This window comes from Ursus maritimus, unplaced genomic scaffold (genome assembly GCF_017311325.1).
Source record: "Ursus maritimus isolate PB19 unplaced genomic scaffold, ASM1731132v1 scaffold_4, whole genome shotgun sequence".
NCBI classification, from domain to species: domain Eukaryota; kingdom Metazoa; phylum Chordata; class Mammalia; order Carnivora; family Ursidae; genus Ursus; species Ursus maritimus.
This window is the reverse complement of record NW_024426552.1, coordinates 2,291,749-2,308,470: the sequence shown is the minus strand read 5'-3', so window position 1 is coordinate 2,308,470 and position 16,722 is coordinate 2,291,749. Positions and strand designations below refer to the sequence as shown.

Here is a 16,722-nt window from a genome sequence, read left to right as displayed (position 1 = left end):
GTTCTCTGTAAATCTTGGAAGCCTGCTCAGGGCTGTTGGCCTGAGGTTCAGAGTTGACCCAGGCCCCAGACCCTCAGTTGGGCCATAGAGACCGCTCCTGTGTGCGCCCGTCTTTAGTAGGGGTGTAGCACCGGGCGCACATTTCTGAGTTCCCTGGCTCACGAGCTGTGTGCCTGTGGACAAACCCTTCCCCTGGCCTTACCCTTGGAGTTCCTACACGTCAGCTCGAACTAGGGAGCGGTGCCTTTGCTTTCTTATCCTGAGAGTCACTGAAAGGTCTTTGGCGAGTGTATGATGCCGGGCACACCGTGTGGGCTTCTCGTGAGCACGTTCGTGGGTCCGCTTGCGCACTCCCTCCTCTGGGGCGTGTCCGAGAAGGACTAGGGCGGCGCAGTGGCGTGGCGTGGGCTTGTAGAGGGTGGCGGGTGGGTTGTGCTTATCATGATCTGTGACGAAAGCTTCTGTTTGTCGATTTGCAAGGAGGAAAAAGTCTCCACAAAAGGCAGAAATCTATCTTCAAGGAGCACTGAAAAGTTACCTGGCCGAGGGCTGGGCACTCCCTATCACGCACACACGGAAGCAGCTTGCCGAATGTCAGAAGCATCTTGGACAAACCGAAAAGTATCCTTTATAAAGTTTGACATTCCCGTGCAATGGGAGACTTGCTGTCTGTGTAGCAGTGGTGCCCCGGGGAGTGTTTAAAAAGCACCTCATAGTTAAGAGCGAAAATGCCTGCCATGTACTGATGTCCCGTGTCACATGTAAGTTGGGTGCCTTGTCAACATGTCTCATCATTTTTGAGTTCCTAATAGCTTAGACAAAAGGGAGAATCCCCATTGGGCTGCACCTGGAGGCTCGACCGTGGATCCGCTTGTGCCCAGCGCCACTCAGGGTGGGGTCCGTTTCCCACACCCCTTGACTCTCCCTCCAGCTACCTTCAGACCAGTAGCCTTTTGGCCAGCGATCACCACTTAACTGAAGAGGAGCGGAAACACTTCTGCCAAGAGATACTCAGCTTTGCCAGCCGCCAGACCGACAGCCCAGGTCAGACTTGCTCTTAGGGGGGCTTTTAAGAACTTTTTAAAAAAATTTTTAATGTGTTTGTTTGCTTATATTGAAATCGAGTTATCGTACAGCATTCTGTTAGTTTCAGGTTACGGTATAGTGAGTCCGCACTTCTCCGCAGGACTCCGTGCTCATCACCTGCTCACGACAAGCGCGCTCTTCGTCCCCGCCCACCGTGCCTCTCAGCCACCACTTTGTTCTGTAGTTAAGAGTCTGTTGTTTTGTCTGTCTCTTTTTTGTTTCTCCCTTTGTTTTGTTTCTTAAATCCCATGTGTGAGTGAGAGCATATAGTGTTTGTCCCATTTCTTTCTGAGAGATACTCTGCTTTACCGGCTGACAGCTCAGGTCAGAGTAACTTTTAAAACTTGTCATTGTGAAAATTTTCAAGCGCTCTAGGAGCGTAGAAGGAATAACGCAGCATGTGACGTTGGCTCACTGCTCGGCTGAGCACCTGCGTGGCAAACCCGTGTCTGCCGTCCTGCTGCTGAGCTTCCCCGCGACTGCACACCGCATGTCACACGTCACCCTGGGGCCGCTTCGCGTGGTCTCCTGAAGTCAGGGGCACCCCCAGCCACCCAAAGAACAGGGTTCTCACTTCAGCTCCAGTCTCCTCAGCGGCTCAAAAACTGTTTCTATAAATTACGTTTATTGGAGTCCAGTCAGAGACCACACACTGCCTTTGATTGCTATACCTCAATTCTCTTCTAAGTTAGAACGGTTTTTCCCACCTCTGTTTCCTTTTTTAATACTGCAGCTTTCTTGAGATAGAACTCACCCACTTGTAGTGTACGGTTCAGTGGCTTTTAGTGTATTCACAGATATGCAGCCGTTGCTGTATAGTCACTTCTAGAACATTTCTGTCCCCCCAGAAAGAAGCGCCATACTTATTTCTTCCCAGCCTTTCTCCTGCCACCGCCCCCCCGGCCCCATGGCAACCACTGATCCTGTAGATACCTATTGTGTATTTTACGTAAGCGGAAGGACCACGTGTGGTCCTTTGTGACTAGCTTTTGTCACCGAGCATCATGGTGTCAGGATTCACCCATATTGAAGCCCGTGTCAGAGTTTCATTCCTCTTTATGGCTGAATCATAGTCCACTGTATGGACGGACCACATCGTTTGTCCGTTCAGTTGTGTGACATCTGCATTGTAAGACACTGACTCTTTAAAGACCTCCAGCCAGTTATCTGCCAGACTTTCCCACCTTCTGGAATTTGTTGAGTGTTTCCTCGTAGGAGCACCCGGCAGGAAGGCAGGGCTGACAGGCTTAGGTCTGGGCCAGTGATTTGGCAGATACACTTCTTGACGGTGCTGTGTGGTGAGGTTCGTTCATTGTAACATCAAGCTCCTTGTGTTTATCAAGAAGAGTGCTTGTTTAAAATAATCACTGCTTTAGTCAGCTCGGGCTGCTGTAGCAGCGTGCCACAGACCAGGTGCTTAAACAACAGGCATTATTGCTCACAGCTCTGGAGGCCGGACGTCCAAGGTCAAGGTGCCAGCATAGTTGGTTTCTGATGATGCGTCTCCTCCTGACTTGTCCTCACATGGCAATGGGAGAGGCAGAGACGGAGATGGGCTTGGGGTCGGGAGGGCGGAGAGGAGAGAGAGAGGGAGCACGCTAGCGTCTCCTCTGATAAAGACACTAATTCCTCAGGACCTCAGGTAAACCAAGTTCTGTCCCAGAGGACACATCTCTGCACACTGTCACATTGGGGGCTAGGATGTCCCCTTCCACAGTGCTGTCCATAGCAGTTACCAACTACCTGAAAGCCAGTGTTTCCAAAGATTGTAGCTTGAGGTAGATAGGGTCATTGATGGCTGGGGCGTGTTTCACTCACATCGAGCCATCTGGATGGGTTTCTCAGGAGCAGCATGGCACTGGCTTGTTTAAATTCTTTAATGTGCCCCAAACAGCCCTCGGTGGAGCCACGTGCCGTGTCTGCTTTATGTGACGTATGTGAGCCTTGCAGGCATGCTTCTCCTGCCGGTGTCCCTTGACGTCTCTGTAAGGATAAGATATTCTGTGATCATCCACTGTCTTCGTGTGTTTTTAGAACATTAATCTCTGCAAGTCCTTTCTTTAGTTGATTAGTGTTTAGTAAGCACCGACCATGCAGTCTGGCAGCCTCGTGGGCTTTCTCAACAAGCCAGGTGCTTACAGAAAGGAGGCCAGAGAGTGCAGTGCGTTCTTCCCCCTTAGTAACTGTGGGGCTGGGGCCTCTCTGCTCTCTTGGAGTCCAGAAGGCAGGGCTCCCCACTTCATTGGCTGACTTCACAGGCTGGCAAGCACATGGGTTTATTTCCAGATAGATGGGGGAGCGTAGACATCTTTACTTGAGCATTTCTTTATGTAGGCAGGAAACAGTTCTAAGAATTGCACTATTGACAATTATGGTTTTGAAATTCAGGTGTTAATTGACCTGTTTTTCTCTTAGGTTTGCCGGAAGAGAGCTTATAGACCTTAATTTCTTCAGACGTTGTAATTTCCGGGAGCTGTCTAGGCCTGCATTTATGCTCCACTTTTGACAGTATAGTGCGTTTTGGTGTGCAGATGGTGTGGGGTCGGGAGGCTTTCAGCGTCTCTTGACTAGCTCTGCCTCTCGTCGTGTTGCACGTGCCCCCGCAGCCCCGGGGTGACCAAGGCCCTGCTGCCCGTAGGTGGTCTAGAGTGAGACTTGGCCAGTAACTGGTGGTGATGTGCGTTTACAGGTCACAAGATAGTACTCCCTCTGCATTGTTTTGCACAACTGAGAGATCTCCATTTTACCCCTTCCAACGCTGTGGTCCATGTGGGCGGTGTTTTGTCCGTGGACATAACCGTGTGCAGCCAGATGCCCGTCCCCGTCCGTGTGGAGCAGATTGCCATCAGTGTCCACTTCAGCATCGAGAAAAACAACTATCGGAAGACTGCCGAGTGGCTTACCAAGCACAAGACATCCAATGGGATTATTAACTTTCCAGTGGAGACCTCGCCTTTCCCCACATCCCAGAACAACTTACCAGCGCTGGAGTTGTATGAGATGTTCGAGAGAAGTCCCTCTGATAATTCCTTGAACACAACAGGGATTATATGCAAAAATGTCCACATGCTGCTGAGAAGGCAGGAGAGCAGCACTTCTCTGGAAACACCCTCGGGCGTGGCTCTGGAGGACGGGGCCCACATGCTGAGATGTAGCGACGTGACTCTGGAACCGGGGGCTAACAGGATAACGTTCAGGACGCAGGTATGTGGCGGCACGGGCAGCTGACTTTAAAGATGCTAGGGAAGGGTTTCGAGCTCGCCGGAACTGGTGGCGGCGGTGTGCTGAGAATCTGGTAGAGGCCTCTGGGTGTAAGTTACCCTAGGTCTTGTTTATATCCTTAGAGAAAAATAGACTGATATTTTTAAAAACCTTTGATACTTACACGATGTTACCTCAGCTGATAAATTTTGAAAGAAATTCTTAACATGGGCAATTATTTTTGCTCTCACTAGATTTAGAGTTTTTTCCCTTTGTACTAAAATATACTCTCATTTGTTGAAATGACATTTCAAAGAAGATGGTCCAGTTCTGCGTTAAACTTTGTTTTCCTTTTGTTGGCTTCATGGGTATCAAAGCAGCGGCTCCGAACCTGCTTGATACGAATCTTTCCTAAGGCAGCACGACCTGTGCGTCCCGCTGACCGAGGAGGACTCGGCCAATGCCAAGTACAGGTGTGGTCACGTGTGTTCTTAGTCGAGGCTCAGAGCAGGTCTCAGCTCTCATGCTGAAGGTTCCATTAAGCACCTTTCAGAAGAGAATGCCACAAATGAAGTGTGTTAAATTGCAAATCCATTCCTAGAAGCAGAAAGGCAGATTTAAGCACGAGTTACTTAGAAATCATCGACCGAGAGGCTCTGAGGGCTCGCGTGAACAGCCCGCATGCTGAAGGGGCAGCGCAGAGCTGCAGGACAGGCTGCCGAGTGTGGGAGAGACGGGCATTTCCCCGAGATGGTGGCTCAGCCTTCCCCTGGGAAGCTCCGTACAGCAGTGCGGGTGACTTTCTGAACGCTCAACTTTGACTCTAGGCCAGGGAGCCCGGAACATACACGCTGCGGCAGCTGTGTGCCTCGCTGGGCCCGGTGTGGTTCGTCCTTCCCCACCTCTACCCGCCGGCGCAGTACGACGTGTACTCGCAGGAGCCGCAGCTGCGCGTGGAGCCGCTGGCCGGTGAGTGGGCCGCCGCCGGGCCGCGCCGGGTTCGCGGTGGTTCCACGTGGCGCAGGACCACGTGGCACTTGGTTAGGACACCAGGGAGTGAATTTCTCAGTTGTTCAGGCTGAACAGGATGTATTAATTAGGCTCCTTTCTTCCATTTGGGAAAAAATCAAGGAAAGCGTTTTTTTCTATTTATTCTCTCTGTACTGCCTCCTTTTCTGATTTTAGAAGTCTCCCACGGCCACCAGGAAAGGCCCTCAGATGCTGGACAGTCTCGCAGAGGGTCCTGCCAGAGGACCCCTCATGAGGAGGGCTGGGTGCTACTGCTCTGAGGGCCTGGGACGCACTGAGCCACACTGGGGACCGGCCGGCCGTGCTCCTGCCCCTGCTCCCGTCCGTGGCCCCTCTCTCCCGTTCTTGCCTATGCCTTCCCATCCCTGTCATCTGTCCCCGCCTCCTCCCGGGTCCCGATCTCTTGCCTTCTTCCTTCTGCCTGTCCTGGCGTGGGACTCTTGGGCAGCTCAGCCCATCTCCACCCTCCATTCCCGTCTAGGGGATAGCAGTAACCTCACCTTCTGCCCAGCGGGTTCTGAACCAAAGGTCCTGAAGGCTTAAACTGAAAAGGCTAGAAACAATTCTGAATAGCACGAATAGTACATTCGATTTCATTAGTCTGTTCTTTCGCGTCTTTATCTGCTTCTCTCTTACTAACTTATCGGCAGGTGAATTTTGGGACCTTCGTAGACATGCTTGCCGCTGTGAGCCTGTCTTCAGTGCTGATAAGACTCGAATTCTCTTATTCCTGGCAGGGTCCCCCTCAACTCTGCATCCATGTGATCGAGATGAAAAGTGAGGGTGGAGGGTGGGACGGGGAGTATTTACAGGGAACAAATCCACTTTAACAGAAGACGCAGAGCACCCTTTTAACCTCACACTAGGCCCTCCATCGATTGATTGTGATGGTGATTGCTGTCTTTTTCCCTTCAGATAGCCTTTTGGCTGGTATTCCTCAGAAGGTAAAGTTCACGGTCACTACTGGCCATTATACAGTAAAAAACGGGGACAGCCTCCAGCTCAGCAATGCAGAAGCCATGCTCATCCTGTGTCATGCAGAGAACAGAGCAGTGATCTACTCCAACACAAGAGGTGAGGTGGCGGTCACCTGGTGAAGGTGGACTCTTGCCATTGTCCCGCACCGTGAGCTGTAAGGCGCCTGTGGTCCCGGCCATGTCTGAGGACCACTTCTCCCTGCAGCTCTTTCATGGCAATGTCCTGCCTGTAGGTGGGCTGGGACCCTGACCTTGGGCGGGACATTGTATTTGGGATGAATAGACAGCCATGGGTATGCTTGGTGGCCAGGCAGGGCTGACCTTGCTAAGGGCTTATAATGCAGCATCGTGGACTGGGCCCCTGCTCCAAGAGGATGCCTTGCCAGCTTCCAATCTCCTTCTACCTCCCCAAGCCCTCACCAAAAAGTAAAAGCAAATCAACCTTTTTAGTCACTGGTCAGAAGCCTTAGAAAAGTCTTGTCTCCCCTGGTCCCCAGGCATGAGGTATGGAGAGGGAAGGATGCTGCTCCCCTTCTTGGTGGGAGCTGGTCTGCTAGGGGAATGGAATGGAAGCACGTCATACAGGGAAACACACAGTATATGGTGGGCCACGTGGCAAGTGTCCCTTTTCTGTCTTCAGATGTAGCACGGGGACTGTTTCTGGTCTACCACCAGCCGGCTAAGACAGTATTACCGTCTTAGAAGGTTTTGTTCCTCATTTTCCTGCCTCTGCCCTCCCACCTTAATCCTTCATAGATACACTTTTGCAGGTGCGTAGGAGCAGTGGGAGTTGGGCTGGAACTACACTGCTGGGCCTGTCACCTACTAGAAGAGAAAGGAATGAGGAAACACAGGGAATGTGTTAGAAGTGACTTTTTCTGTCTTTCCTAGAAAAGGCTTCTGATGTGTCGCTCCGGGTTCAGTCATCTGACAAGGTCACAAGCATCAGTCTGCCTGCTGCTCCTGCGTACCACATGATTGAATTTGAACTGGAAGTTCTCTCTTTACCTTCAGCTCCAGTAACTGGAGGAGAGAGCAGCATGCTGGGGGTGACAGAGCCCCACAGGAAGCATAAGGACACACAGAAAGCAGGCCACTGCATGGCCACCACAGACCATAAAGTAAGGAGGGGCTGGAAGTGCTCCGTCTGTGCTCACAGCCTCTGCCTGTTGTGCTTGTTCCAAAACACAGTACTTAAGAGATGACTTGCGCTGAAGTGGCAGATTTCCCATTCCTGACCCACATCCTCTTGCTGGGTTTAGCATTGAGATCTTTAAATCACCCCTTCTTAGATAGAGGCTACGTCTTATAAGGACAAAGACAAACAGGCTCTAAGTTTTCTATACCAACTCAGGAGAGGAGGACAGTTTATTGTAAGAGAGTGTTTGCTTAGAATGGGGAGGTAAGTTCGGGTCTGTAGTCCATTTGTCTCTGTGAATAGGCTAGGGTGAGTTCTGTGTCTTGGTGTGCTTTGGTTTCTGTCCACTGAAACGTCACATCAAACTTGGCAAAGAGGAATTTCTATCATTTTATGCTTTGATGTTGGTGTTCATTGACAGTTATTTGAGAGATCCATGACTTTGGTTCCAGAGCCACAGTCCTTCAGCTCGAGGAATGTGTCGCTACCTTTGTGCTTATTCAGGTGTGTCCATGTCTTGTAACACAAGTGTCAGTTCTGAGAGCTTTTTAACCCAGATGTAGAACTGTACACTCATGGTCCCACAGAACAGTACATATTTGCCTATTTAAAAAGCTGCTGCTTGTGAGTCTGGCTTCCAGTTGCCCTGAATCTAGGTGCTGAGATCCTCCCTTCTAAGATAAGGACAAGTCTTGGCACACCCCTCAACTGCTAGAGGTATTAAAAATACAGTAGGTCCTTGGACAGCACAAAGGTTTGAGCAACAACCCAGAATCGGACTGGATTGAATGATGAGGCTCATCTATCTCAGGCTGCTGCTGTAAGACTGGGAGAGGTGGTTGTGCTGTCTACTGTATAGACACAGAGTCCAGCAGAGCGAAGATACAGAGCAACATGTTCTAGCAATGGAAGAACAAGGTAAAACCTCAGGGGAAAAAAATCTTAGTGAAATGGAGACAAGAAATTTACCTGATAAGGAGTTTAGAGTAACGCTCATGAAGATGCTTGCCGAACGGGAGAGAAAATGGATGAGCACAGAAATTCCACGGAGATGGGAAATAGAAGAATGTACCAGATAGAAGTCGCCGAGTGAAGAATACAACAGCCGACTGAAGTACAGCCTAGACAAAGCAGAAGAAGGGATCAGGCAGCTCGAAGTCAAGGCAGTGGGACTCAATCAGAGCAGCAAAAAGAAAAAAGAAGGAAAAAAGTGAAGATAGTTTAGGGGCTTATAGGACAACAGCAAACAGACTAATATTTGGATCATGGGGTTTCCAGAAGGAGAAGAGAGAGAGAGAAAAGGTCGGAAATCTCCTTGAAGAAGTAATGGCTGAAAACTTCCCTTATCTGGGAAGGAAACAGGCATCCAGAAGCTTCTCAAGAAGCCCAGAGAGTTTCGAATAAGAGGAGCCCGGAGAGACCCACAGCAAGATGCACTATAATTACATGTCAAAAATTAAAGACCAGGAGAGAATCTTAAAAGCAGCAAGAGTTGGGGGTGGGGTGGGGGGAAGGAGGTTTAAAAAAAAAAAACGAAACAGCAGTAAGAGAAAAACAGCTAATTACATACAAGGAACCCCCCCCCCCAAGTCTATCAGCAGGTTTTTCAGCAGAAACTTTGCAGGCCAGAGAGGGTGGCGCAATATATTCAAAGTGCTGAAAGGAAACTCTCTAACCAAGATACTCTATGTGGCAAAGCGATCATTCGGAAGTGAGGGGGAGATAAAGTGTTTTCTGGAGAAACAAAAGCAGAGGGAGTTCATCACCACTAACGCAGACTTTTAAGAAATGTTATGGGGACTTCTTTAAGCTGAAAAGAAAGGGTGTTCACGAGAACACATGTAAAAGAATAAATCTCACTGGAAAGGTAAATATATAGTAAAAGTAGTGAGTTAAGCACTTCTAAAGCTAGGTTGAAGGTTAAAAGACATAGGTGGTAAAAATAACTATCGTCACAATAATTAAGGAATACACAGATAAAAAGATGTAAAGTGTGATATCAAAAGTATCAAATGTGGGGGCGAGAGAGAGTAAAAATGTTGAGCTTTAGAAACTTAAGTTATTATCAACTTAAAATAGACTGTTATAAGCGTAAGTTGTTATGTGTAAGCCTCGTGGTATCCACAAAGCAAAAACCCACAGCAAACATACAAAAGATAAAGAAATATAAGCATACCACCAAGGAAAGTCATCGAACCACAACGGAAGAAAGCAGAGAAGAGGAAAGGAACAGAGAGGAGCTACAAAAACCATCGGGAAACAATTAACAAAAATGGCAACAAGCACATGCCTATCAATAATTACTTTAAATGTAAGTGAACCAAATTCTCCAATCAAAAGACAGGGAGTGGTTGAATGGGTAAAAAAATCAAGACCCATCTATATGCTGCTTTTAAGAGACTTCCAACATAAGGGCACACACAGACTAGAGTGAAACCAAAACCTAAAGGAACCAAAAGAAATGTGGAGCAGCTATACTTTTATCAGACAAAATAGACTTTAAAACAAAGACTGTAATGAGAGACAAAGAAGAGTGTAACATAATGATAGTGGGGTCAGTCGCACAAGAAGATAACATGGCGATTTTTATGCACCCAACACAGGAACACTTAAATATGTAAAGCAAGTATTAGCAGACCTAAAGGGAGAAATAGCAAATACAATAAGAGAGGATTTTAATACCACATTTATATCAATGGATAGATCATCCAGACAGAAAATCAGTAAGGAAACACTGGTCTTAAATGACACATTAGACCAGATGGACTTAACAGATATTTACAGAACATTCATCAAAAAGCAGCAGAGTACGCATTCTTTTCAAGTGCATATTTCTCCAGGATAGATTTTATATTAGGCCACAAAACAAGTCTTAACAAATTTAAGAGGGTTGGAAAAAATCATGCATCTTTTCTGACTCCAACAATATGAAACTAGAGATGAATCATATGAAGAAAACTGGAAAATTCACAAATATGTGGGGATTAAACCACATGCTACTGAACAACCAATTGCCCAAAAGAAGAAGTCAAGAGAAATCAAAGCATACCTTGAGACAAATGAAAATGGAAATGTAATATACTTAAATTTATGAGATGCAGCAAAAGCAGTTCTAAGAGGAAAGTTCATAGCAATATAGGCCTACTTCAAGAAAGAGGAAAAGTCTCAAACAATCTCATTTAACACCTTAAGGAACTAGAAAAAGAACAAATGAAGTCCAAAGTTAGTAGAAGGAAGGAAATAACATCACAACAGAAATAAATGAATTCGACTAAAAAACAACAGAAATGATCAGTGAAACCAAGAGCTGGTCCTTCTAAAAGATAAAATTGAAAAACCTTTTGCTAGACTCACCAAGATAAAAAGAGGACTCAAATCAGAAATGAAAGAGGAGGTGTTACAGCTGACACTACAGAAATACGAAGGATCGTAAGAGACTACTATGGACGACTGTATGCCAACAAACTGAACTACCTAGAAGAAATGGATAAATTCCTAGGAACATACAACCTACCAAGAGTGAATCATGATAAAATAGAAAATCTGAACAGACTGATTACTGGTAAGAAGATTGAATCAGTAGTCAGAAACCTCCCAACAAACAAGGACCAGATGGCTTCACTGGTGAATTCTATCCAATGTTCAAAGAAGAATTGATTAATACTAGTTCCTCTCAGACTCTTCCAAAGAACAGAGGAGGAGGGAGCTCTTCCAAACTCATTCTGTGAGGCCAGTGTTAGCCTGGTACCAAAACCAGAAGAGGATGCCTCAAGAAGAGAACATTACAGGCCCAGTATCTCTGATGAACATATGTGCAAAAATCTTCAGCAGCATCTTAGGAAACCAAATTTAACAATACACTAAAAGGATGATACGCATGATCAAATGGGCTTTATTTCAGGGATGCAGGGATGGTGCACCAATCACTGTGATACGCCCCCGTAGCAAAGTGAAGGGTGAAAATCATATGGTCATCTCAGTAGACTTAGGAAAAGCATTTGGCCAAATTCAGTATCCTTTGATAAAAACTCTCAACAAAGTGGATATAGAGGGAACGTACCTCAACATAATAAAGGCCATATATGACAAGCCCACAGCTAACATCATGCTTAATGGTAAAAAGCTGAAAGCCTTTGCTCTAAGACCAGGAACAAGATAAGGATGACCACTCTTGTCACTCTTATTCAGCATAGTACTGGAAGTTCTTGCCAGAGCAGTTAGGCAAGAAAAAGAAATAAAAGGCATCCTAATTGGAAGGAGAGAAGTAAAGTGTCACTGTTTGCAGATGACATAATATTATATATATAAAGTCCTAAAGACTTCATCATTAAAGTTAGAATAAAATTCAGTAAGGTTGCAGGGTACAAAATAAATATGTAGAAATCTTTTGTGTTTCTGTATTCTAATAATTAACTATCAGAAAGAGAAATCAAGCAATCTCATTTACAACTGCATCAAAAAGAATAAAATACCCAGGAATAAATTTAACCAAGGAGGTGAAAGACATGTATATAAAACTGTAAGACATTAATGAAAGAAATTGAAGAAGACACAAATACATGGAAAGATATTCTATGTTCATGGATTGAAAGATTTAATATTGTTAAAATGTCCATACTACCCAGCAATATATAGATCTAGTGTAATCCCTATCAAAATTCCAACGGCATTTTTCATAGAAATAGAACAAATAATCCTAAAATGTGTATGAAGCCATAATAGACCCGAAATATCCAAAGCAGTCTTGAGAAAGAGCAAAGCTGGAGGCATCATGCTCCCTGACTTCAAACTGTGTCATGAACACTATGGTAACGGCATAAAAGCAGATACACAGATTAATGGAACAGAATACAGAGCCCAGAAATAAACCCACATATATTTGATCAATTAATTTATGACAAAGGAGCCAGGAATGTGTCAATGGAGAAAGGACAGTGTCTTCAAATAAATGGTGTTGGGAAAACTGGACAGCCACATGCAAAAGAATGAAGTGGACCCTTGTCTTAAACTGTCCAAAAAACATTAACTCAAAATGGATTAAAAGCTAGAAGTTAAGACCTGAAACCATACAGTTCCTAGAAGAAAACTTAGGTGGTAAGCTCCTTGATTCTGGTCTTGGCAATGATTTTATGGATCTGACAACAAAAGCAAAAATAAACTATTGGGACTACATCAACCTAAAAAGCTTCTGCACAGCAAAGGAGACCATCAACAAAATGAAAAGACAACCTACGGAATGGGAGGAAATACTTGCAAATCGTGTATTTGACAAGGTGTTAATACCCAAAATGTATAAAGGACTCCTATAATTCAATAGCAAAATCCCCCACAGTCTGATTAAAGCATGTGCAGAAGATCTGACTATTTTTCCAGAAAAGACAGATGTTTGACATCACTAGGCAGGTTGGCAAAGATGTAGAAAAAGGGGAACCCTTGTGCCCTGTTGGTGGAATGTGGACCGGTGCAGCCACTCTGGAAAACAGTATGGAGGGTCCTCGGAACCTTAAAAACAGAGCTCCCCTACGGCCCAGCAATCTCACTACTAGGTATTTACCCAAAGAAAGTGAAAACGGTTACTTGAAAAGCGGTCTGCGCCCCCTGTTCACTGCAGCATCATTTGCAACAGCCAAGTCACGGAAACCACCTAAGTGGTCATGGTTGGATGAATGGCTCTGAAAACATTGTGTGCACAATGGAATATTATTCACCATAAAAAAGAAGGAAGTCTTGCCATTTGCAGCAATACGGATGGACCTGGAGAGCATTATGCTAAGTGAAGTAAGTCAGAGAAAGACAAACACAATTTGATCTCTCTTACACGTGGAATCTAAAAGAACTAAAATCAAGCTCATAGATACAGAGTAGACTGGTCCGTGCCCAAGGCAGGGGTGGGGGTGGGGGTGGGGGCTAGGAGAAAAGGGCGAACTGGGTTTTTTTGTTGTTTGCTTGTTTTTGTTTATAGTTTAAATAAGTTGAATCATTAAAAAAAAAAGACACGCATGCACAAAAACAGTAGGAGAAAAGGCCAACAGTCACGGAAGGAAGCTGGAGGCGTGGCCTGTGCCCTTAGGGAGTCAGTAGCTTGGCCCACACTCCAGCCCAGACTCCTCGCTGTTTTCTTACCTGTTCGTTGTCGTGTGCAGGGTTTGGATGACTCCTTTAATTTTGTAATAATTAATGATTGCTCACGTCATCGTGACAGAGCGACTAAAAGCATCTTGTCACCACCTCCTGCAGTGTTAGAAAACACGTCTGGCGTGGAGGCCATGTCGGTGTGGGAAGCTCAAGGCGGGCTGGGGGTGCTGGCCGAGGCATCTGCTCCCGAGCTTCTGAGACCATTCTGGTGTCTCGTGGCTGTCCGGCCACTTCCATGTCTATTTTTCTTGTCTGCGTATGTAGCTTTATGTTTCTCCTTTTTTGGTGCATGTGATTAATGGGGGTTTGCGTTCTAAATAAGAAGTGGAAGACCATCCCCCACCTAGGAAATCGGCAGCCACTGCTGACCTGGGTGGATGATGCGGTGGTGGCTGTGGTCGGGCGAGGTGTCTGAAGGCACATCCCTGTGTTTCTCCTCAGGTGTCCATTGACTGCCCGTGGTCCATCTACTCCACCGTCATCGCTCTGACCTTCAGCGTGCCCTTCCGGACCACACACTCGCTTCTGTCAGCTGGGACACGGTAAAGGCGGGCTCTGGGCCCTGCTCCTGGGCCACGCCGTCCTGAGTGCAGGCCCTTGCTGCTCAGAGCGTGGCCTCAGTGACGTGGAGTGTGCTTTCTTATGCAGCCGTGATGCTGTCGTCCACTTGCGCATATTCTCAGTGGTCCCCTGCTGCTCCGCAACAGCCCGTCCACAGTCAGGTGTCCCCAGCGGTCTCAAATTTGACCGTGTGCAGTTGGTTTGTAGGGTGTGGGATCCAAACCGAGTCCCCGTTTGATGACTAGATCCTTTTTCATCCCTCCTCCTGTTTGCAAGCCAGTGACCCATTGCTGAACTTGGTTCAGTTTTCCTTAGAAAGAAGGCCCACCATTCTGAATTTGACTGTTCGCATTCTTGTGGGTTTGTGTAACTAGTTCTCTGCCAGCTGCTGGTTACCTCTGGGGTGGGGATTTTCAGCTTCAGCACTGCTGACGCTTTGGGTCTGCGAGCTCCTTGTTTGGGGCAGGGGGCTGTCCTGCACATTGTAGGGTGTTTAGCAGCACCCCTGGCTCCCCCATTTTATGTCAGTGGCACTCCGCATCCTCCCCACCCCTCACTGTGACAACCAAAAATATATCTGGAGATGTTGCATGATGTCGCCCGCAGGGGCAGAACTGCCTCCTGTTGAGCAGCACTCACTGTTCTAGAAGCTGCACCGGATTCTGACTCAGCCTTTGGGCGAGACAGCTTGGAGGTGGAGGGAGCCCTGTGCTGCTTCCGTCAGCATTGGGACGCAGTGTCTGCTTGTCCCGCCGTCGGTGATGGTGTGCGCCAGGGCCCCTGGGCTCGGGGCCGAGTGTGGCCTTTCACTGTAGAATTCCTTTCGCTTTCATCGGTTGATGATACTTGCATAAATTGGTCACCAAAATGTCAGCACTGTATTTAGAGAGGAACGTTACACTAGCAGCTGCTTTCTTGCCCTTCCTGTTCCAGGGAGGGGACTGCACGTATTAATGGCTAAAGACACCAGCACTTCTAAACAGAAGTTGGGGTGCTTTCTTTCAGACTCCTTCCTATGTGACAGGGACGGACGGGAACCCTGTGCTTAGTCTCTCCGGAAGCAGCAGTCACTCTCTCCGTCCTCACCTGCTGCGAGCCAGTTATGATCATGTACTAACGCTGAGTCAGAGACAGAGCGTTCTTTGATCCATTTTTCCTCAGAAGTAGCTTGCTTGGGAAGATTTGGTTTCGGGGGGCGCTTTCCCGTGCAAGACCGGAAGTAGAAATCCAGGTAGCGACTGGTTCTTACTTTGCCGTGTCACTTTCGGTTCCCCAGAGAGGGTCTCCTTAACCAAAACATGTTAATAAAGTTCTTAAGTTTCAAAAGCGTATTTTTGTTTTTCTGCTTTAGGAAATACATTCAGGTGTGTGTCCAGAATTTGTCAGAACTTGACTTTCAGCTGTCCGACGGCAACCTGGCAGATCCCGGCAGTGGTGCTGACCTGCAGCTGGTACCGCTGAACGCCAAGTCCCCGCAGGTAGCCCTTCTCCAGAATCGAGCAGAAGGCCCTCAGCAGAAAACAGAGTGCGAGCAGGAGTGTGACGCTGGAGTGGCCAGAAGGTTCTGATGAGAACACGTTGTGTTTGCAGAGGGAGCCTTGCCCCACGGCAGCTGGCCTCCCCAGCGCTGAGCGAACAGCGCGAGCACGTCCCCGAGTGCTCGGAAACCGCAGCTGTGTGGCTGCAATGTGCGTGCTTGCGTTTATGATGGGCACTGCGTGGCATGTGGACGGATTAGGAGATAGAATGCTACTTGTATTTGTAGAAGAGTCAGACTGGTCCCACTGTGCCACTGGTTTGTGTAACTACAGGCTCGTCCCTGAGCTTCATGTTGATTGCAGGGACGCGAAAACCCCGTTCCGCCTGGGCCTAAGCACTGTGCGCGCCCAAGGAAGAAAAGCTGAGTCAACTCAGCTTTGTAAAGGAGTCCTACTCTCGTTCACGCTGCCTGGCTAGTGCTGACCTTCCTGTTCCAAATACTCATTTGTCATGTGTACCCAGGCGCCCCAAAAGATGAAAACCTTTTGACCAACTTGGTCCAGTCTTCTCAGGGCAAGGCGGGCAGGTGGGCCCCGGTCGGGGCTGGGGCAGCGCACAGGAGCCGCAGGAGGCAGGGTGGTGGCGGACGGCTGGCCGTGCAGCTCGGGGCCCAGCGAGGACGGCGGGGTTGTCTGTGTCTGTATGGGCGACGACAGCGACTCTCTTTGCAGCACATCTCCAGCAAGCAGTCCGTGTTCTTTGTGTGGGAGCTGAAGTGGACGCGAGAGCCTCCCCCTTCTCTGAGTTGCCAGTTCTCCGTTGGATTCGCCCCAGCTTCTGAAGGACAGCTCTCTATCCCCTTAAAGCCGTACACTTACGAATTTCAAGTGGAAAATTTTTTTGTAAGTATTGTATTATTCGTGGTGGGGGTGTGAAGTGGCAACATGAAAGGTGGCATCTTAGTCCTTTTAATCTAAAAAAATCAGAGAAAAATCTTTCAGTATAAGCAACAGATCCAGGAACATAGTTAACATTTGGAGCAACTCAGTCGTTGGCTGCTTGTACGGTAGACACCCAGGTCCTTCTCATGTGATGGGTCTGGCACTCGTGCAGTCT

At 47.5% G+C, this 16,722-nt stretch overlaps 1 protein-coding gene across 2 annotated transcripts in view; it reads left to right on the top strand.

Annotated features, from left to right (window-relative positions):
• Positions 1–16,722, top strand: part of TRAPPC10 (trafficking protein particle complex subunit 10) — an 83,905-nt gene that overhangs the window by 58,737 nt on the left and 8,446 nt on the right. Inside the window, exons 12-20 of one of the 2 annotated variants that reach the window (XM_040621850.1) lie at positions 481–621; positions 932–1,044; positions 3,776–4,290; positions 5,115–5,256; positions 6,232–6,390; positions 7,308–7,414; positions 14,008–14,108; positions 15,479–15,605; positions 16,338–16,508. In XM_040621850.1, the coding sequence (XP_040477784.1) occupies positions 481–621; positions 932–1,044; positions 3,776–4,290; positions 5,115–5,256; positions 6,232–6,390; positions 7,308–7,414; positions 14,008–14,108; positions 15,479–15,605; positions 16,338–16,508 (1,576 nt within the window). Of the gene's footprint in view, positions 1–480; positions 622–931; positions 1,045–3,775; positions 4,291–5,114; positions 5,257–6,231; positions 6,391–7,184; positions 7,415–14,007; positions 14,109–15,478; positions 15,606–16,337; positions 16,509–16,722 lie in introns of both variants that reach the window. The other variant, XM_040621848.1, reaches the window with a different exon arrangement.